Here is a 22,976-nt window from a genome sequence, read left to right on the forward strand (position 1 = left end):
AAGCAACAGGTGCAGTAGACACAGCAGAATGTTGCCTGGAACTAGTTCCGAAACAATTTTTCAAAATTATAACAACATTTTCATTTCAGGGAGTTTCTCAGGGACCCCAGGACAGCTCTCTGAAAATCAGAACTGTCCTAGAAATTTCAGGAGTTAGTCACATTAAGTGAGAGCTCTGGCCTAGTCAACCTTTGACTTTTCTGTACCCTGGCTTTTTCCAAGACTGTGGTGCAGAAGGATATTTTTCACCCATAATATTTAGCAGGTTTGTATACTGTTTCGAAATTAAAATTAATTTGTACGCAGAAGATTATTTGTACACAGATGTTTGTTGCGCAAACTAGTGTCAGAGAACAGGATTTAGTTCTGAATATAGTCTCTAACTAGTATATATACACACACACACACACACAATCATTTTTTATATATATATATTGTAACCAAAAAACGTAGGATTCAGACTTAGAATTAGAAAACTTCTTAAATTGTGGTTTCACAATTTTTGCAGAAACTACAAAAAATGGCAGTTTCTGCAATCACCACAAGACATAGTATTTCCCACAACTTTGCATAGAATTGCCTCCCCAACCAAATAAAGCTTACCAGAATACAAAGAAAGTGCGGCAACTCCTGCAGCCATACAGCACATGGCGAGAGGGAGAACTACAGAGAGACTTAGTTAATAATGATGAAGACCAATCAAATGCACCAGTCAGGAAAGTGAAAAGGTTTTGACACCATCTTTTATGAAGTGAGAGGCAATGCTGCCACAATGCTGCAGTCTGAAGATAAGCGATTGGGCTCTTGGCCAATCAGTAGTGAGGGGTAGGGCCACTGGAGCCCTTGGCCAATCAGCAGCAAGGGGGAGCTCACCGCAAAAAGATGATGAAATCAGCAACCTGCAAGAATACCTTCCTCTTGCCACAATTTAGGTAGGTCCCTAGTTATACCTCCCTTTATTAGCCTAGGGCTTCACTTTCCATTACTGTTTTTTAGGTTGGAGTTGAATTAAACATACAACAGGTGTAGAAATTAAAAAAGGGTTTCAGATTCTGTAGCTCTGTGACAGGAACTAGATGTCAGTCAGACTGGTTTTAGGACACATGGGTGGTTCCTATTTGGGAGAGCAGGTGAAAGAATGAAGAATTCTGTTTAGCTGAGTCCCATAATTCTACCTGTTGTTGGTCAAAATTGAAGTGCTGCTATTCCCACATGACATATAGGCTATATCTGTAAGGCACAATGCAGTGTCTTGATTTGACCCAGGGATTTGTTAAAACTGGGTTTGAAGTTTGTAGAGAGGACATGTAGACAGTAATCGCCAGAGTGTATTTGTTTAATTAACTAAATGCAGCCCCTACCATTGTAGATCCCCATACTAGAAACTGGACCCAAATTTCATGGCTTGGAACCAGCTATGCCAGTTGGTATTATACGTGGATATTCTGGGCTCCAAATTAGGCAGAAATTCAGCTAAACATGTGCTTACACCCAATCAATCCATACACAGCAAGGTGCTTAAAGGTATATTCACATCGTTGAGTCCAGTTCAGCCAGGTTCTAAATACTCTCAAACAGCATTTACAGCAGCAACCATGCTTCAAAATATCCAGCTAGATTTTAAACACTCCATATTTGGGGGATTTCAGATCCAGTGTTTTGATGCAACCTGTTACAGAGATAAAAGACTACCACGTAATTCTAGATTCAAATTCCAAGTGTTCTGTTCCCACAAGGGAATGAATGTAGGGGTTTGCACTTCTGTGATTTGTTCTGTGACAAACTATAATTATGGGTGCTATCTGTGTTACAAGCACACTATCCATGAATTGAAATAGCCTCACGCAAATCTATTATTCTAGCTGCTCTTTCCAACTTGCAGATTATAGTAACTGTCATCATTGCTCTTTTAGGGCTCCCAAAATACAAATGAAAAATGCAAATCAGCTTACCAGAGATCTGCTACCTGTATCAATCATATTCTGGACTTTTTCTGCCTGTGTTGTATTTCACAAAATTTCCAACCATCACAATTTTACTCCAAATCTTGCAACACTTATATTTTTCTTAAAGCTCTAGCTCCTGTTGTCTAATTATTACATGAGAATAGCAACTTTCATTAAAAAAAAAGTACATTTCTAGATCATATAGTTATAGGGGAAAAAATAAAACCTAATGCAAATATAATTTAAAGATTATGGCCTCGTGATCTTTATGGCAATCTCATGATTCTTTGGGGGCATGAATCCTAATTTTTTTAACCCTGGGGGTTGGCAGTATTGTTTTATTATTTTATGTCATATTCTAAATGCTCCTGGGCATGGACTTTACTTGTTTAGCATAGCACATTAACAGAATTAGACACAGTACTTTTTGCATGTAACAAATAATAATCTTCACACTAAACAGCTGCTATTTCAAATAGAATATGTACATAGATGTGCTCAAATCCATAGTCCTCAGCAGCAAAAGCAAACTTTAGGGACACTTTCCTGAAGGGTACTAAGCCACATAAAGATTCATAATTCAAGGCAAGAGGTGTAATTGAGGCTCAGCCACTCTCAGAACTGGGCCCTGAATTATTTTTAGCACCTGTCAGTTGCTCTCTTTACCATCTTTTCTTTTTCATCTCAAAACAGCAGGGGTCTCTATCCCAGTGACAGTGTGCAGCCACTGAGTGCATATCATGTGGTGCGAGTACAACTGGAGACAATCACTCATCAATGCAATCCAGGGCCTAGGGGGACACCTTTAGCTGTAAACAAGTCTGTACAATGTGACCCTGTTATTGGAAATACAGTGCAAATGACATCTGTCAGTGCAGCTGCATATGTATGCTGACATTCCCAGCAGCAGTGACATTAAGGTTTGGAAGGTCCCTTTTCATTAGAAAATCAGCAATGCTAAAGAATCTCTGTCCTTTACACACAGAACCAGGTTCCAGTGTTTTAATGTTGGTGCATATCCAGGTGTTGTGACTGATTTTCAAGACATTGCTCTGGATTCACAACCAGTTAACTGAAGTCTAAATCGGATGCACCTACTGTATGGAGGTACTTGCAAACAACATTTATTTCTGTTCTCTCTCTCTCTCTCTCTCTCTCCCTCTCTTGTTTTGCACAGGTATTGGGGGTCCCAAGTGAGGGCACATGGCCAGGACTTTCCAAGCTTCCCAACTATAAGCCAGGTATGATCTCATTAAGTGTTACTCCTGAATCAGTTATACTCTTCATTTAAAAATGCTGTGCTATACAAATACCAGGGGACCTTGTTCTAGGCTCTAGGGAATCCCTAAAAATAGATATACATTAGATTGATTAGCATTTTGTTGTCTGAAGTGGTAAGTCAGTCTCAGCCCTTCAGCTTAAAGGGCCAGCATCTCCTATTTTTCCCTGGAGAAGTTGAGAGGTACCTGGAGGTATGATTTATCTGCCCTATTTATTTTTTTACAGATGACCTATGAGGCCTTTAAGCCCAATTTTTAAAGGTCATTGCCCCATATTTTGAAGTGAGCAAGGTGAGGAGTCTGTGTGATTTATAAAGCTAGTTTCTTTTATTTTAATGCAGGCTGGTTGAGAAGTCTGTGTCCTGAACTTCAAAGGGCCAGTTGTCTCTTATTTTGATGTGGGCAGGTTGAGAAATATGCTTTGAAAAGCAGGCTCTCTCACTTGCTTTTTTTTTTTTTTTTTTTTTGTTTAATGTTTTCTCCTGGGATATCTTTCAGAGCAATATATCCAAGTGTCAGTGAGGGGGAAATGATGAGCACCAATTCTTAGCCTCTCAGCAGGATCATTCTCTAAGAGAAATATAAAAGTGAAATATTAAAAACCCTGAAACGTGAAATCCATCCATCTACAGACTTAGCCAGTCTTTCTCATTCTCACCCTGAAAGGTGGGAGGGGGAATCTATCTAGAAAAAATAAGAGGGGGAGAGAAAAGAAGAGGTTCGAATTAGAGTTTTACAGGTTTAGTAGAGCATAGTAACACCCGTTCAAAGAAGTGGGTGTTGCTGTGTGACCCATTCCAAGATGCCCCTCCTTTGAATCTGGTGCATGAACACTAAACATCCCCCATTTTCACATGCTAACTGTGATTGGCTGAACAATAACTTGGTCTCACATTCTGAAGGCTTGGAATCTTTCACACAAATAACTGAGACACATTAATCAAGCTGGCGTGAAATGGGAATGTGCCGCCATCCTGCCATCAGCAGTAAATTAGTTTGGATAAAGAGGGAGCAGAGCAGAGCACACTGGGGGAGGAAAAGAGCTGTTTTCCTCATCAAGGGTTGGCTTGGGGTGATTGTCCCAGACTACTTGTGGAGTAGGGAAATATTCAAATAAATACAGATGGCCCAGTCTAATCCCAAAGAATTTTCTGATGAAAATGCAACAAACAGGCCACATCCAGATGAGCATGGCTGTGTGATATGTGGCACTGCAGACATATCTGTAGTACCACATACCACGCAGTCAGTTGTTCACACTGGAGGTTTTTGACCCCAAGAGTTCCTGCACAATAAAAAAGCAGGGTGGCGCACATGGGGACATTACATGCCACCCAAAACCAGAGCCTGGCCAGCTGGAGCCATGCTCTGGTTGCCAGCCAGGCTCCAAGCAACAGGATTGCTGCTGCTGCAACTCCAGGAGGCCACCAGGATCCCAAATAAGGCTGCTGGGGCCAGCCCACTTCCCCACCCAGGGTAACCTGCTGCATACCAGAGGGTGCATGGCACAGGTGTGCCACTGCTAGTTGTCCATGAGGAACCAAACGTCCACACTTGTGTGGAGGTGGCCACAGGCTGGTATATTTAGACCTACTTGCAAGTAAAAGTACTTCTAAGATTTAGCACTAGCTTGGACTCCACCCTGACCAAACTGATGCGCTCAAATGATGCCTTCTGTAGTTATAGAGGACACTAATGGCAGCAGAACTGATACGGCTCCACTGTAGGAGAGGAAGGGATGACACGATTCTGAGTGATCTTGGAGTTTGTTTGGTAAAGAACGAACCAAGCCACCTTAAGTAGTTGTACTTGGTTGTATGACCACAGTCACTGGATTGGTTTTAATCAATTAGAAAATTTCATTAGGTAGGCATGCTCTAGAAATCCATGTGGGCAGAGTTGAGCTCTACTGTGCCATAAAGCATAGCTCCATAGGAGCCTACAAAGTTGAGTGCTTTTGTGGGTGAGGCAGATGAGGGGAACAGGGGCTGGTGGGCATATCCCCATAAAAGTGTCCTTGAAGGAGGAAAGGAGGAGTGCTGCTTCAGTCCAGGGTGAGATGCTGAAGCCACTGTGATGTGAACTGGGGAGAAGCATTCCTTCCCTCTCCTTAGAGGTCACTAGAATGGCTCTAGCAACCACCCCAGCTGCTCTAGCTGTAAACCAGAGATAGCGTTTGCCTCAAAATCAGGAATATATGAATTGGTTTGGATAAAATAAGAATAAAGCCAGGCATTTGCCCTACCCAGAACTGAATCAAACTGTTTCGGATGAGGTTGGGGAGAGGGGAGGAAGTGGTATGAAAACATCTCATTGTTTAAGTGTATTTTCCATTTTCATGCTCCTCTGCACTTCAAATTTCCTGCCTGAAGCAGAAGTACTGCTGTCCGTGCGATATGCTCATCCTATGGGGAGATCCTACCAAAGAACCTTTTCTCTTGAGATTTTTTCCAGCCTAGTTGTGCTGGGATCGTTTAAATAACCAAACAAAGTTCTGAGTGATTGCCCAAATCTAAATGGCAAAATGGTTTTAGCTAGCCCAGGAATGTTCCCAGCACTGCACAATAAGCACAGGTAACAAACAAATAGGTTCTTGCCTAAGGCAAAGAAGAAATGCAGCAATAAACAAAGCACCAAGAGTGCAACCCGACTTTCACTGAAGTTAATGACAGAACTCCCACTGGATTCAGTAGTCTAGGATCAGCCCTGGAAGGGCTTATGGATTGGCATGTCTGTAGAAATCTTTTGAAACAGCAGTTCTAAAACTTTAGAGGTTTGTCTGACTGCTCTGGACTTAAATGTGTTTTGCTGCCGGCCTTGAACAAGGGGGAGGCAAGTTGCATGGGGGCCCAGGAGATAAGGTTCCTGCCCATAGGCAGAGCAGAAATGGCTTCACCACAAAGACAGCACCCTGCCTTCAATGCAGTATCCTTTGCAAGGGAGAAATGCGCTCCTTTCAAAGCAATTCTAAACTGGACCCTCTCTTAAAGAAAACCATGTTCTTTTCCTGCATAAATTCAACACAACTGTCTTGTGCACCAAAACCTCAATCCCTGTCCAAACACAAGTAAGCAGAAAGGCTGGGCAAGGGATCCTCCTTCAGGCTGCACAACTGTCCCTAGACAGCAGCAATGTCCACAGTCTTGTATTCTCCCTTCCCAGGGACATTAGCTAGTGAATACACACAGCAGTGGATCTAGCAGCTATGTCTTTATTCTGACTATACTTGCACTGGTACAGAACTGGTCCCTGCAGCACGCAGAAGGTGTATAAAGCTCCTTCTTGGCTACACTGGGGCCCAGGCCCCCTCCACATAGGAGCCCCTGTACCTACAATAGCACTGGCCAGACTTTGCCCTGCACTCATCCGTTTGTTGATTCTGACCTCTCTTGTTTTGATTACTCTCTGAGAGGTACTTGTAGCTCTGTTAACATTATTTTTGAAAGCTCTCATGCTGTGTAAGCACAAATCCTTGCATTAATCTACTGCTGTGTTCATTTTACCAGGCTGAAAAGCAGAGAGTTTAAATCCCTTCTAAACCTCAGTTGTGGCATCGGAAAGCCAGCGTCTTGATCCTGCTCCACTAATGGTTACAAGTTTCAATCTAGACAGCAGGGGTCAAGGGCAGGAAAGGATTACGAGTCAGAGCACATAGCATTAGCCAAAGATTTTGCCAAATTGGAAGAGAGTGCATGATGCACTGAGTTTTTCACATCTCTTCCCTTTGACACCTGAATTCCAAAGGAAAGAGAGTGGTTTATAAATTCTTACAACTTGGCTGTAACTCTATATGTCTTAAATCCTCCTTGATTTATTGCATGGGCTGCCAGAAAATATAGTGTTGTCTTCATTAGTTTGTGTAACTTTGTTTATGAGGGCAGAACTTTACAAGAGAGTTCTTTACATGTAACAATTAACTTTAAGTTAAAAGAGCACAATGGCGTAATTTCTCAATTGTCTGCAGGCCTTAGAAAAGCTTCCAGAAATGAGCCTTTCCTCCTCCAAATATAGAGGCTTTTAGCATGTCTTGCTTTTCAAGTTTCCACCAGCAGATGGAAGCAAGAAGCAACAAGCATTGAAACACTGATGTCAAATGACATTTTTCAGAGTACATATGAAGTCTGAGCTCTCAGCATGTTTATTTTTTTTCTTTATTTCACTTTTTTATGCTGATGCTTCATTTAACAAGAGATCTCTATGGAATAGAAAGAAACTGAATCCTGAAATGATGGAAATCTTTATTGTCATAATAAACTATAGGTGGCTTTGGTCCCAAACATATAACAAACAGCCCTACGATGCAGTATGGCCAACCTCCAGGGAGGCTTCCTTTCTGTCTGGTATTGGTTATGTACTGTAATCTAATGGAGGTCACACAGACAGAGTCCCAATTTTGTCCTGCTGCACAAGCTGTTTCACTGATCAGAGGGAAATGTTTCCTTGTGGACATCTGCAGACATATCACCTTCATGTAGCAGTACTGGTATGATTTTCACATGATATAAATTGGGAATGTTTACTCATTTTACATTTGTCCTTTCCATTTGCCTGCCTCATTGTCCGTTCAGAAGCCACCCCCACCTTAGTTTTCGAATAGGGAGATATTTTCTAATTAGCATTCAATATATTGTACCATCACAGAAAATAATCAAATCTCTAGTGTGTAAGATCTGCCCCCATCGTTAAATAAATCAATCAACCATACAGGGTACCATTATAGTTTAGATAGCTCTTCATCATATATTATTTGATCAGTATTTTATCTAATTTGTTGATAATGGGGGTCCAAATATCTTTGCATTTTTTAATCTTTCACCTTCAATCAGTGTCTGTCTGCATTGGTTTACATTTTTAGATCTGTCTTAGTCTTCAGCTCTGAGAACATATTTACCTGGGTGTTTGTACTGTGCTCTAAACAACAGGGTATCAGTAGTTTATGTTGGTTTGTCTAATTTGGATAAATATTCCTGATTATCCCTGTGGACACGAGCCCTGAGGACACTAGGAACTAACAATAGTGAGAAGTAGTTAGCCTGTGTGAGTCTAAACTTGGGCAGAGTGCAGGGCAGACTGGCACTTTATTGAGTAGACTAGGGGTCTAAAATCCAGTTCATGGGTCTCATACCAACGCTGTGCACCACATGCAGCATGTGGCAGCCTGGCAGTGCATGGAACCAGTCTGGCACATGCCGTGTGCAGTATGCAGGGTTGGACCAGTGCCATAGGCACTACATGCAGTACAGGGACCTGGTCATGGGTGCATGCTGCATGCAGCATCCATGCTAAACCAGCCCCACAGACTGTCCTTGCACACCAGATCCAACCAGTGCATTTTAAAAATGCTCACTCCTATGAAGATATTTCCAGCATGCTGGTACTAAAACAGTAATAAATCCTGTCAAAACTTGCATTAAGGTTGGAGCTTGGCAACCGTGATGGTCTAGAACATATGCAAGAAGCCAGGGGTTATTTTGGTGATATCTTTTATTGGATCAGCTCTATAGTTGGAAGAGATGTTAGACAAGCTTTTGAACACAAAAGGTGCATCTACACAAAACTCTTTACTGCTTCTTAGACTAATCTACCACACAGTAAAGTGTCAGTGTCTACACATGCTTGGGAATTACTGCGCAGTAAATTAAGCTAATGCACCGTTAACTAGTACCAACAAATACAGGTACTAGATTAACGGTGCATTGGCTACTGCGCAGTAGCACACATGTAGACACTGACCGGGAGCAACTTCCTTCTGGTCAGCCTAGGTAGCTGAGCTCTCTATCCACAGTCCCAGCTCTTGTCAGCTCCTGGCTCCCCCAAACACAGGCGGAGAGCGGGAGCTGACTGTGGCATGTACTGCACAGGACTGAGGGGACAGAGAGCTCACCTGTTCCCATGGAGCGCACACTCTAGTTGTCTCCCACTCCCCACCCGTTCCCAGGGGGAGTCAGGAGCGAAGCAGCACTGGGACCAGGCAGAGACATGAGGGGGAAGTGGTGGTGGGGGAGGGGGAGGGGAAGGGGAAGGGGAAGCAGCATCAGTTGGCACTGCTTCCCCCTCGCAGCTCCAGCTTCCCGGTCCCTGGCGCTACTGGTTCCCTCCCCACATCCCCCCAGTCCCAGCACTGCTTCCCCCTTCCCTATCTCCCCCCAGTCCTAGTGCTGCTTAGGGTACGGTGCACTGCTCCAAGCCAGTCCTACTGAGCCTTGATCCCATGCTCTTTACGGGTAGGAGCTGTCCTCCACTCCGGACAGCCACCCCTTGTTCCCCAGAGCACAGGCCTGATCCCCGTGCCCCCCTGCCAACCCAGAGCTGGCACTCAGGAGAGCCTGGAGCTCCCCCTGGCTGCTGCAGGGGGGCACAGCAGGGCAGGGAGGCAGGAGCAGCCCTGGACTAAACTGCTCCCATTGGGGTATGACTTTCCCACAAGACAAATAGCAGCGGCACATATTTGTGCCACTGCAGTCTGTCCCCCAGGCATGCCTCTGCATGCGTACTCTGGCATGTGGCAAAGTGACCTGGGTAGAGTAAGGGAGGATGACGCCAGTAAGTGTGCTGGTCCCAGCAGCCTTACCTGGGGTCCTGGGGACCTCCTGGGGTAGCAGGGGCACCAAGCCAGCCACTGGGAGCCTGGCCAGCAGCTAGTGTGGCTCTGACCAGCCAGGCTCTGGTTTCTGGTGGTGCACACTGATGCCACATGTGCTACGCCACTTTTTGTAGTGGCATTTTTTTTACACTGGGATCTCTCGGTGTAAAAAAAAATAAGGGCACTGCACTGCAAATTAGTAGCATGGTAAACAGATGCACATGCACCATGTGCAGTTTGTGACACCTTAAATGGCTTTGTGGCACCACAAACCACATGGCCGTGTTCGTGGGGATGTGCCCATTGTTAGCAAATTTGCTCCAGATAGGGTTGCATGTGTAGGCGTATGCACAGGAGCTCTTTAATGAGCCTGAATTTTCTTTGCAGAAAGCAAGAAAATTCTCCAGATCTGGATGGGAAAGTTTGTATAATAAACTCGCATTGGCATTTACTAATAATGGCTTCATTAGCACTTGGAGGTAGCACTTTCTGAAGTAGTTAGTGTGGTAGAGATGATATCTTTTATTAGACCAACTAGATAGTTGCAAAAAAAATAGATAGATACTTGAACAGGGAGAGACCTGATTCTGTAGTACTTTGTAATTTGAGCCACGTCCTAGTTCTGGGACTGTTTTGTATCTTTCCAGTGGCAGAGAAGCACAAACTAGAGCATCCTTGACACTGCTCTGATTTGTACTGGAACCTGAACCACCCCAAATCCAGTCACAGTATCAGGTCATAATGATTGCATGCAGTTTCCTTCCAGCTTCCTGATAGCATGATTCTATTGCAATCACATGGCCAGCATTTTCCCAACCCAACATTACCCCTGCCACCTCCCCTAACTTCAAAGAGGATGTTACAGAGGCCTGGTGCTGGCAGGGTGTGCCTATCACCGCACCAACCAGAAGCAGATTTCTAAGACAGTGAGGGGCAGCCAAAAAAAATACAATGTAGTGTCAGACTGCATGAACTTTTTTTTTTTTTAATTTAATTTGTATCCACGGCCAAATTAACCAAAACGTATTCCAAATCCAAGTGTCCAGAACCATAAGTAGCCTTACTACCAGCAAACGTCCTCCACCCACACCGGGGCTTCAGAAGTTTCCAAAACCTTTGGCGGGCATCCTACTTGCAGGCCCAAGCCCAGAGGCTTGGGGTTCAGATACCCCTGAATTTTGCTTGCCCTCAGATCAAGCAAGGGGAGGAGACTCCCATTTCCATAAAGTGGGCTTTAAGCTGCTGCACCTCAGTGGGTACTGAACCACTCCGAAGAGCAGTTCTCCCGGGCTGCGGTTCAGGAAAACTGCCTTCTTGGACACAGATACATGGTATTTCCCCTGCCAGGTTAAGAAGTCACTACACTTGTCCTGAGCCTTCAAGAGGCATGAACTTTTCTGTAAATCCTGTTACGTGTAGTGGTGGAACAATGAACAGCCATTCCCTCTACCTGTATTGCTTTCTCCTGAAAGGTTCCTGTAAAAATCTGGTCAGAGACCTGAAAGCAAAGGGTGGGTGGGACAGTGCTACAGTAGAAAGGATGATATCTTGCCTGCAGAGCATGGAGATGTGGCTCTCCTATAGTGATTAATCACTTCCTGAATTGTGCATCTTTGAGTTTCCTTCTTTCTTTTGTGTTTTTTGGAAAAGAGGTGAAGTATTTGAGTTGGAGCTATGTAGATCTCCTCTGTGCATATTCTATGTGCCTGTGATTTCTTCAAACACCAGCATTTGAAAAGCCAGTAAGCAGACTGGAGCATTCCCAAGACAGTGAGGAGGGTATGAGAGAACTACTGGTCTGTCAATTCATACGTTATTTATTAGGTGAGAATTCTCAGGATGTTCTTAGAATAAACCTGTGGTATATGCTATTCGTATTTAAAAAGCACATCTTTCTTAAGCTGCTATTTATTCTTCTCTTTGACCTTTCTGACAACCTACTAAATATTATATTTCCCTGTAAGAGTGACCACTAGTTTGAAGGAAGCTCAATTCTGATTGTATTTTTCTTATAAATCAATGTGCAGTTACATTTTATGGCAGCTAAGTTGGTGTAGTAATAGTTCTATCACTTATTATCTTAGTTCAATTGCAGCAGTCTGGTGGTTATGGGACTGCTGCTACAGTTACATTAAGTACTGCAGAGGAATCTAGCAGCACTGTAGGAAAGGTATGGTAACTATCCAGCTGGTAATCCCAGGCTCTGAATCAACATGTTTAATATTAGTAAGACTGTAGTGCTGACAGTGAGAAATTGTGCTACACTTAAAAGAGTTTTCTGGTGGAACCAGTCCTCAAATACGTCAGTGGCAATTTGGCTTGAAAGGAGACTCCAGGAATGGGCCTAAAATTAAAGTTCTGGTATAGTTCTGCCTTATCTTTAGCTTTCATACACAGAACTAGCCCTGCGGTTTGTGTGGGCAGCTATGCTTCAGGTATGTTTGTACTGTTTCCCCCCCCAGTGATAAGCCAAGGGAGGCTTGACTTATCTGAAATTTGGCACAAGTCCCTTCTCAACAGACACTTGATTCAGGCTGTTCTAACCACCCTTAAGCCTGCTATCCCTGCACACTATGGATGTTATCCACCCTGGAGCCTGCTGAGCCCCGGATACCACTTAAACCCCAAATAAGTGATGTTTTGAGTTTCACATGATGCACAGGGTAAAGGTGGGGGATCTGCACAGCATTCTGCAAGCACCACTGGCTGACAGGGGGCATCCTACCAAACACAGTCGTGTTGTGCCTCAGCAATCCCTGAATCTCTGCAAACTTCCTGAAGGACATAAGGGGCAGTGGAGGAGGCTGCTTGCATTTTTCCACCTCATTATGCTCATCAAAGGCCCACGCGCAGCCTGATGGCTCTAAATATGGCTACACTGAACCAACAAATTATCTGATGTAAGCTGGCATAGTCCTATCGAACTCAACGGACTACATCCTCACGTGGTATAAATCACGGTCATACTGCTGATCAAAGCAATCCTACATCAATTTTCATCAGTGGTGAATCTGGCTCACTGAAATTACAAACCACAGAAAACTGCACTATAGAAAATAATGGCTCCTTTGGAGCCATTACTGCCTGCTGAGCACCCTCCAGCTGCAGGAAATCTCACATTAAAATTATCATTAAGACTTTGGGACTTAATGGTTGTGTAGGTGCAATATTTCTTTTTCTTTGTATTTAAGAATGGAATACAATAAATCCTGCATATAATTTTGTAGAACTAAACTTCACTGTACAGTGAAGTGGAAGGAAAGCCCTGAACTGTACCAATGCTCTGCAGTAAATACATAGCAGTTCTTGTGACAGGTAGCCTCTACACCGTTTGCTAATAAAAATGTCTTCGTTTAAATAGCTGTCATTATTCCAGACCTGTGACATTAGATTATTTTTTTTCATCTAGAAACAAGCAAAAGAACATCTGAAAAACCTATCATTACCTTTTCAGTGTATAACAGAAAAAGTTTCCAGTTGTTTTGGTAGTGTTAAAGTGATGTTTTAGCTGTGATGATCCAGTTGAGGTCACTTGAGGGAGAATGCCTAACATTCAAAATCTTGTTTGACTTATCCCAACCATGTGGTTGGTCCAATAAAATATATCATCCAAAAGTACCCTTGTTTCCACTTGTCTTGAAAACTTAAAAATACCAAAAAGCAACCAAATGTGCTCTAAACTGCAAAGTTTGCAAGATTTCAGTTTGATAGAAATGTTTAAATGAGTGGCCATGAAGCAAACACGAGAGTAGGAACCCCAAAAAACAAACCTTAGCTGTAGAGAGAAAACATTGCATACATACAGGGCCAGATCCTAAAGCCCTTACTCAGGCCCCAGTCTTGCAGTCACCTCCATGCAGATGAACCCCCTAATATTTATGTGGGACCAGAAGGACCTCAACATCATCTCTGTAGGCATAAGGGGCCACTTACCCAGATCCATTCACTGGATTAAGGTCTTAGCTCTTAGGAAAAACTAACTCCGATTTCTAAATCTTAGATGTTGGGAATTGATCTTGCTTCCACTGAAGTCAAAGAAAAACACCCACTGACTTAAGTAGAAATTGAATCAGGCCCAAGGCCTATATTTGTAGGTAGGTAAAATGAGAGGGTTATAGAACTGTAATAGCCTTATTAACATCAATGTTGATATTCAAGTCCTATAGGTATAATGTATATTTATAAATACCAAGATGACAGATTCTATAGGGTCCTTTGAAATTCTAAGCACATATTTTTGTAAGGGCTCAAAGAATGGTTGTTGGATTGATTTCTGTTTAATCTTGTGACTGCATATTCACTTTCTAGAGAGGGTTGTCTCCAGCAGACCTCAGAGGCTCCGAATGATCTGTGACAGGTAAACTACTTATAACAGTAGCGTCAAAGCGGCCTGTGGGTTTGTTTTTATATGCAACCATTTAACTTTAAATGAGCTCTTCTGGCAAGTCTAGAATGAGTAAGAGACACTTCTGTAGTAACAAGCAACAATAAGTTAAGTAGAGGATTCTGAAAGACTTCAGTGGGTTTACTGTTCTCAGACAAGCAACAATTCAACATTATGCATGACTGTTTGAAAGGTACAATTTGATTTATGAATCATGCTTTCCAGGCCCTCTTGCACAGCCCCAGTGCAGCTTGTACTACCAACTTTGCACTTTCCCAGCTTTGTGCATAGAAATAAAGGTGCAAATATTGCTAGAAAAAAATAGCTAAACTATACAGAGATACTTGTCTATATGTGGCCAAAAAAGATTGCAGGATTAGCAAGGACTGGAAAATTCATATTCTTCTATGATCAGTACCAACTGGGGATGTACTTGATTTAAGAGCTCATCCTAAAGATGACACTTCAGACAGTGCATGTACAACTTTTCTCAATCACCCACAACAGTGCTGCAGAATCAGAAGTAGCCTCTGCATCCCCAACCACATGCATATCAATGAAAGATATAATCTGGAAAACTGATTTTGACTAAGTGCCCTATTTTAGCCCCCTGGGGCCTGGTCTCTAAATTTAAGAGGTGCTCCCTAACTGAGACTGAGGGGGTTGGGAATTGGGATATGATTCCTCGGGGGGGCAGCTAGCCAGTTAGACAGACATACAGTCTGCAGGAGTTGCTTGCTGCTCCAGAATAAAACCGGTTGCTTAATTCTTCCCATTCACTTATGCCTGTGTTTATTGAACCCAGTGATCACTACAGTCAGTACAGTACAGAACAATGCCAGAGAAAACTACAACCTAGGATCAAAGCCCCACTGTGTCAAGATAAAAAGACTATTTTGGCCTCGAAGACCTTAAGCTAATGCAGGTTTAGGGTGAATCCAGTACCTCACTGTTGCATTCAGCCTCACTCTGAGTGATAACACACTGTCCTTTACAGCTGGCTTTCTCAGGAATTGCACTGAATTTCTTAAATGAGATACTAATGTCTTTAGCACCATGCTAGGTTTGGAAATACAAATAATTTTAATAAATGTTGTCAGAAACTTTCAGAAATATATATATTACTCTCTAATTTCTCAAGCTTAGATAACACACTCCCATCTAAAAATAATTCCCACTCTCATCCACAGCAGGGAAATGAATATATTCCTAGTAATCACCTGGGATGGAACAGCTTCCTGCTCACTGGCCACAGCTCCTTGTTTAAAAGACTAAAGCTGGAAAAGCTCTTTAAAGCCAGTGCCGATAGACTGGTCCTGTGCTGTGGTAGCAGAGTTCTGTATTGTGTACTGGTCCAGGATTGACTCTGTTTCTGCCTTCCTTGGTTAACTGGACAAGGAATATTCATTTCTTGAGAAGTGAAGGAGTGCTTCAGACAGCTCAACTATGGCCCTGCTTAGCAAGTTATGGAAACAAATGGGAATTCTGTGTGGAGCTAGTTGCCATTGTGGAGCCTGGAAGATGGGGGTACTAGAAAGCCCAGTGACATGGCAAAGAGCCTTAAGGAAGGGGTTGCTAAGCAGGGTAAAGGGGATCTTCCAGGCTCCACCAATATCATGACCTCTGAAAGCAAGCCCTGTGCAGGCTTGTTCTAAGTGTTGGCACTATAAGGTAACACCCAGTTTTTGATTCCTAGTCCCTGTATCTTCCTCCCCAAGCCAGCGGGGAGGCTTGTATAATTTGGCGGATGGGAGAACTGAGTATTTTTCTATCATAGTCACTAAGACCTAAATTTTTACAAAATCAAATTTTTACAAAAACAAAACCATATTTACAAAAACAAAACCATCCAGAGCATCAGGTGCTCTATGCAGTTACAGTAGACAGTAAGCCAAGAAGGCTAATGGCACACTAGGTTGCATTAGTAGGGGCATTGCTAGCGGATTGAGGGAAGTGGTTATTCCACTCTATTCAGCACTGGTAAGACCACATCTGGAGTACTGTGTCCAGTTTTGGGCCCCCCACTACGGAAAGGATGGGGACAAATTGGAGAGATTCTAGCGGGGGGGCAGTGAAAATGGGGGTTGGGGCACATGACTTATGATGAAGAGAGGCTGAGGGAAGTGGGCTTATTTAGTCTGGAGAAGAGAAGACTGACAGGGGTTTAATAGTAGTCTTCAACCACCTGAAGGGGAGTTCCAGAGAAGATGGAGCTAAACTCTTTTCAGTGGTGGCAGATGACAGAACAAGGAGCAAGGGTCTTAAGTTGCAGCAAGGAAAGTTTAGGTTAGATATCAGGAAAATCTTTTGTGTGAGGAGGGTAGTAAAGCACTGGAACAGGTTACCCAGAAAGGTTGTGGTATGTCCATCCCTGGAGGTCTTTAAGACCTGGCTAGACAAAGCTTTGGCTGGGATGAGATAGTTGGGGGTGGTCCTACTTTGATTATGGGGTTGGACTAGATCAGTGGTTTTCAGTCTGTGGTCTGTGAACCCCCGAGGGCCTGCAGATTATGTCTAAGGACTCCGCAAAGGATGACTACAGTCAATCAAAAGTATATGAATACCCACACTTAAAATTCAAAGGGGTTCATCCATACCTCCATATGAAATTTCCAAGGGGGTCCACACCTCCATTTGAAATTTTTTAGGGGCCAGAAAATGAAAAAAGGTTGAAAACCTTTGGATTGGATGACCTCCAGAGGTCCCTCCCAACCTTCAGTTTTTGATTCTAGCATCAGAGGACTGGAAAAGGGTAGGAACAGGAGCATGCCAGCACTGAGCTGTTGTTTGGAGGGGAAGCAGCAGCAGCTGGGGTGGTAAGTAGGAGCACAACAGGCTCTCTGATGGGCCACTTGATGCTGAAACATGATCAAAACAAACAAAGTAAAAGCTGTAAAACTAAAGCACTGTTTTTATTTGCTTGCTTGCTTGTTTGTTTTCTCTCTTTCACTTCCTAGTCCCCAGCTGCACTCTTCTCCAGGAGACACCACTTGGCATTGGCATTTGCTGGTCATTTGAAAAAAACAAAAGAAAACAAAACATTCATTTTGGGAAGGATTCATACTGGTGAATCCCCAAAATGATTACAGCCTAACTACACTGCTAAACCGGGGTCAGGAGACAGACAGGGCATTTCCATTAATCTCTCAATTCTGAACACAAATCTGTAGTGGCCATTGGCAGGTTACACAGAGATATTTTCATATTGTCATGGCTCAGAACATAGGTGCTGACTCCATGGGTGCTCCAGGGCTCAAGCACCCACCGAAAAAAATTACCGGGTGCTCAGCCCATGGATCCATGCTTGCAGACATTGAAAAAAAAACCCCACACTTAACCGGAAGAAGCAGCACATTACTTCAACCTGGCTCTGCATCATCTGTATAGATCGGGCACTTCAGCAGAGCTTTTTGGTGATTTTAGCTAAAGCTAAGGCTAAAGTTAAAGCTGATTCAATCAAGCTATTAGATAAAAGTACCAAAAAAGCCCTACTAAAGCATTCTATCTTTACAGATGCTGTAGAGCAAGGTTGAAGTAACATGCTGCCTCTTCTGTGCATGTGTGGGGCTTGGCACAGGAACACACCAAGTTAAAAGTAAAGCACTGGGGGGGGGGTTTGGGGTGGGGGGGAGGCCGGGGTATGTCTGCAAGCACCCACCAGCAAAAAATAACGTTGGCATCTATGGCTCAGAGTATGACTATAAAAATAACTTACAAAATTTTAGCTATGATACATGTAAACATACACCCTTGCCTACTGCTAGTATCTATTTTTATTCCAAGCTCCTTCTTCAAAAAGTAACAATTTTTCTTCAAAAGAAAGTATGAGGGATCCAAAAGTGTTACTGGAGGATGGTCTGAACCAACACCCCGGAGGCACACGCTTTCAAACTTCACTGAAGTTCCCAATGGGGAGCCATACAGGACCTGTATCCCATCACAAGTTTAACCAGATCTCCCAGATATAATACCTCCTGGCCTTGACAAAACTTGAGCCTAGATCTGGTTCCTGCTTTAAGTCCTAGGTCCCATTCTGGTGCTATTTTGTTTTTTCTTGCTTTTCTAGACTGGACAGGGTGCCAGGAGCTGAAGACCTGGCATCAAGAATGCTGAAAACATTTCCTAGAGAGCGGGTCTCTGCACAAGATGCGCTTGTCCATAACTTTTTCAGCCCTCTGCCTGCTCAGCTGCATCAGCTTCCAGATGGTATGTTAACCCCTGCTCCTAACTCAGCAAGAAGAGGGATGCTTCATTTGTAGTTTGTCAAAGCAGTGCCATAATTACAGCAGGGCAAAAGAAGCAACTGCCCTGGATGCCAACTTGGGGTTAGGGGGTTGGGGGGAGGTTGTGCAAAAAAATCACAATCATGATTGTGATTGAACCAGTGGCATAGCTGCAACGGGAAGTCACTGCTACCTGTGCCCCAGGCACCCAGTCACATTGCTACACTGCTGGTCAACAACTTTAAAAAACCCATAAGCTGCAATGTAGCCAAGTTGCTGCTTGAGCAACTTTTAGCCATTTTTTCCTCTGTCAGCATGGCATCAATGCTAGAAAGGAACTCGGATGAGACCTCAGTATTAGTGGCTTATTTAGAAAGCTGTGATTATAAATGCCTCAGTATAAGGCCACCCCTTCCTGATTCTGTACCTATAGATGCCTGAAGCTCCTTCCTAAAACCATATTTTATGCTTAATTCAGGTGACAGTTTGCTCCAATATCCTGAATTCCCAGCTGCTTCATGTGATGTGTTAGTCCCACTCCCCAAAATGCACCTTCTGCTCCCTTTTGATGTTCTGAAAAACCAGCTGTCCCTTATACCCTGTATACTAGATCTCCCTTGAAATTACCTGCCTTTTCTTCTCCTGCCTTCTGTTGCTCACTCATGAACATATTCACAAACATCTATCAGGCACATGTCCCCACCACTCAACAGACGGAGAACCTACTGAGTTACAAACCTTCTTCCTAAACTGGAAAATCTCTTTCCCATCCTGCATAATATGCCTATCAGACTGGCCATTTCTCAGAGTCTCTTGGGCACTCATTTTTCTCTTTAGATATAAGTAATTAAGAGGGAACCTACTTGGAGCAAGTTGTCAAGTTATTTGAAAACTTCATTTATGGCTTTTCTAACATACCCCAAGCAGAGGAGCTGCCAGCTAGAATCTCTCCCAAACTGCCACCCTTAGAAAGGTGTTGTATGTGTGCAAGTGAGTGCAAGATCTGCATTCCTTTTCTGTTCACCCAGCCACAGAGCACAAATCTACTTTGACACTTCTAGAAAAATGAAAAGATGGAATCTCACAGGAACCTGCCTGTGCCGGGGGGGGGGAGGGGGAGAAGAGGGGAGCGCTCACAGCAGGAGGGAAGTTGACTTTTCTTTATACATATAGGGTTTTTTCCATGCAGAGTTTAAATTATGCCTGATAAAAGGAGTTTCGTGGATGTTTCAGTTCTTTCAAACCCTCCTGGCTTCCTCCCAATTAAATGAGGTTTGTCAAAGCCACAGGGCTCTGCTGCTGCCGGAGAGGCGGACAAGCACTTCCTGCAGTGACATCTCAAATCCCCAAGGGAGGAGATGAAAGTGCCAGTGCCAAGAGACAGAGAAAGAGAAAGTGTGGAAAAAATAGGTACAGAGACAGACAGAATGAGAGGAAGGGAGAGAGAGAAGAAATAGAAGGAATGACACAACAGATTGGCACAATGTGTCAATTTCTAGAACAAGGTTTATTATCTAGGGTGTATTGCCATGTAGGAGATGATTTCCTTTAACCTGGGTTTATATACCACCCCATATTTATCATCTCTGATACTTCATCCAAACAGCAGTGAGAGGTACCTTGGTGAACAGGAAACTACATGGCGTTATCATAGCAACCAGTGTGTTGAGAACAAAATCAAAGTCTATTGGACTGAAACAAGTACAATATGATTATGCAAGATCATATTCATGAGTGACTCATTACGACTATAAAAATTAGGCAATGCTGAATAATTCCCAATGCATCCATCCCCGTTGCCATAATCCTATACAAAGCATTTGTTCTCTGTGTCATGTTGGAATCGCATCGTTTTCAAATTTAATTGCATCATTTTAGAATCCTGGGTGCTATGATAACAGTGCAGATTTTACATATATTTTGTTCCTACTTTGTTCTGGAGTATGCTGGCTATTACTTTCAATGTTCTGAACAAGAAAGTTCAGTCCAGGGGGCAGGAAACAAGCTGGAGGTAGAAAGTAAAAAGGGGCTTAAATTTCCAAAGGTGTGGGGAAGGTGGGGGTGGGGGGTAGGGGGGAGAAACAAAATTAAAAAAAAACATGTTCCAGCCAGAAGTCCTTTTCCCTTTTCTGAAATATCTGTAGCCTGAACTTTCTTTTCTGTAAGTTGCCTTAACAAGTTTGTAGCTAGAGAATACCTCCCAAAGGCCACTTTCTGTAAAAATAATTGGGGAACTTCTGTCTCAGAGGTGAGAGCCCTTCTAAATAACAATTTTGTGCTATTGAAATGAATACTAATGAGAAGATAGAGACTGCTGTCACATGAGGCAGGGAGCTAGAGAGGTGTGCAGGGAGCTCTTAGTTTCCTCTTGGTGAACTTGAGCAGAGGGGATCTAAAATACTGGTACATACTTTGTTTTTCCTGGATGTAAAGTGCTAGAAAATAAGGGTAATCCATGTTGATTCCTCTCTAGTGGCTGGTGCCAATGGGAGATTTGTGCTCTGTGGCTGGGTGAACAGAAAAGGAATGCAGATCTTGCACTCACTTGCACACATACAACACCTTTCTAAGGGTGGCAGTTTGGGAGAGATTCTAGCTGGCAGCTCCTCTGCTTGGGGTATGTTAGAAAAGCCATAAATGAAGTTTTCAAATAACTTGACAACTTGCTCCAAGTAGGTTCCCTCTTAATTACTTATATCTAAAGAGAAAAATGAGTGCCCAAGAGACTCTGAGAAATGGCCAGTCTGATAGGCATATTATGCAGGATGGGAAAGAGATGAGAATCTACCACAGCAGCCAGTTAATGGAGCAGCTCTTTCATCTCTAGTGGTAGAGATTCAAGTTTTTGATATTGTAAGCCCTTGCTTCAAATTCCACCAGTAGTCCAGGTGGGGTTGATTATGGAAGCACTGCAAGTTTGGTGAGACGTGTGAAGTGTCAGGAGAGGGCATTCACATGATCATCCGGCTTCCTTCTAGCCTGTCTTATAGTCTGGAATGGCAGTTTTAAAAGAACGTTTCTTTGGGTAAATCTGGTATCTTTTAGTAGACCAATTAAAATAGTTGGAAAAATTCTTCTTTGCAAGCTTTCAAGTACAAACACCCTTCTTCAGGTAGAGGAAGCATCTGCAGTTATTATTTTAAAAGGACAAGCTTTTGCAGGTCCTTCCTGCTCTCAGCCAAACTAGTGGAGTTCTCGCTGTCTCTGGTCCAGCCCCATCCCACAGCGGTACCAGTTAAACCCCATGCTAACCTTGGGCATCCTTCCACTGTTCTGGCTCAATGTTTGCTGACAACTGAACAATTCATGCAAGAAAATGGAGTTCACTGAGCCAAAAGCACAAGAGGCTGAGAGCCTCCTGCCTCAATTTTCATCTCAGACTGCACGGGTTTCCTGTCAAAGTAGCCCCCAAGTTGCCCCCTCCGCATTGTCAAACCTAAGGCAGAGTAATGTTTGCTGCTGCTTATTCTTAGTGGTAATTTTAAATTATTTTTGATTGGTCCTGCCCTCAGAGGTTTTAGAGCAGTCTTTCTGCCTAGAAGGTGGACAGCAGAACATGAGAGATGGCATCGGTACATTCCCACAGCAAGCACTTTAAAACCAGAGAGCAGCTTTGCTCAAGAAGCCTGCAGTGCTTCTGACTGCATTGATTAAGGAAGGAAAGAGCCTAAGTACAGGCTCCCCACAGGACTTGAATGGCCAACTGAGCAGTGAGTTTTTTCACAGCTTGGGTGACATGGAACCCTAGCCAAAAGCCCAGCATATTGTCTGTGCACCAGCAAGTCCAATTTATGACCTATTTTAGGACTGTAAGTGGTACATGGGGCTGTTGCTTTGCCAAATGAGGAAGTCTGCTCTTTGGGAACTGATGGCTTGAGAATATAACAATCAATTCAAAACCAGTGTTTGTATTGAATTCCACTGTTTTCAAGACATACGAGAATGCTTCCCAACCAGCTTCTGGCACATAGGCTGCATCTACACTATGCCGATCCTCCCTAAGCTTCCCAGAATTCTCATTGTTGCTTCAGCTTGGCAGAAAGGAAGGAACACTGGGGTTGACAGGGCACTGACTTTTTAACTAATTCCTAACTTGGGACAGAGAAGGCCTAGGCAGCATTGGATAAGGTGCCACCATCTTGCCTAGCCCAGAGTTTCCACTGCTGCCGCTGGTGAGGCTGCACTGGTGGGAAATGATACTGGAGCACAGTGTGAACAGTAGGCAGCCTTGAGAAGGTAATTGTCTGAAACAGTCTTTTGAGGAATGTTACTGCTTTCACTGGGTTCTGAATCATAGTTGAAAAGTATATCCACACCTCTGTGTCCTTGATGTGGGAATCCTCAGGTCTCAAGATTAGAAATCCTATGTTGAAAATTATACTTGGATAAGTAAGGATGCATTAGACCAACACATCCTGTTTTTACTATGCCTTACGGGAGGGAGCGGGGTAACTTGTGAGTTAGTATATTGTGATACACAAACCAAAACAGTCCTTCGAGTGAAGTCATGGATGGATTGTTTTTTAAATCCCTACTCACTCATTCACTGTTTATGCAAGT

At 43.3% G+C, this 22,976-nt stretch overlaps 1 protein-coding gene and 1 long non-coding RNA gene across 3 annotated transcripts in view; one reads left to right on the forward strand and one right to left on the reverse strand.

The window, feature by feature from the left end:
• Positions 1–22,976, forward strand: part of CDK15 (cyclin dependent kinase 15) — a 79,240-nt gene that overhangs the window by 51,837 nt on the left and 4,427 nt on the right. The window contains exons 11-13 of the mRNA XM_090044762.1: positions 3,124–3,187; positions 14,118–14,166; positions 18,260–18,399. Coding sequence (XP_089900888.1) covers positions 3,124–3,187; positions 14,118–14,166; positions 18,260–18,399 — 253 coding nt within the window. The remainder of the gene's footprint in view (positions 1–3,123; positions 3,188–14,117; positions 14,167–18,259; positions 18,400–22,976) is intronic.
• Positions 1–22,976, reverse strand: part of LOC149867104 (uncharacterized) — a 173,643-nt gene that overhangs the window by 41,024 nt on the left and 109,643 nt on the right. The gene's annotated exons all lie outside the window — the stretch shown is intronic.

This window comes from Crocodylus siamensis, chromosome 4, assembly GCF_052110815.1.
Source record: "Crocodylus siamensis isolate JL-2025a chromosome 4, ASM5211081v1, whole genome shotgun sequence".
In the NCBI taxonomy this organism is placed as follows: domain Eukaryota; kingdom Metazoa; phylum Chordata; order Crocodylia; family Crocodylidae; genus Crocodylus; species Crocodylus siamensis.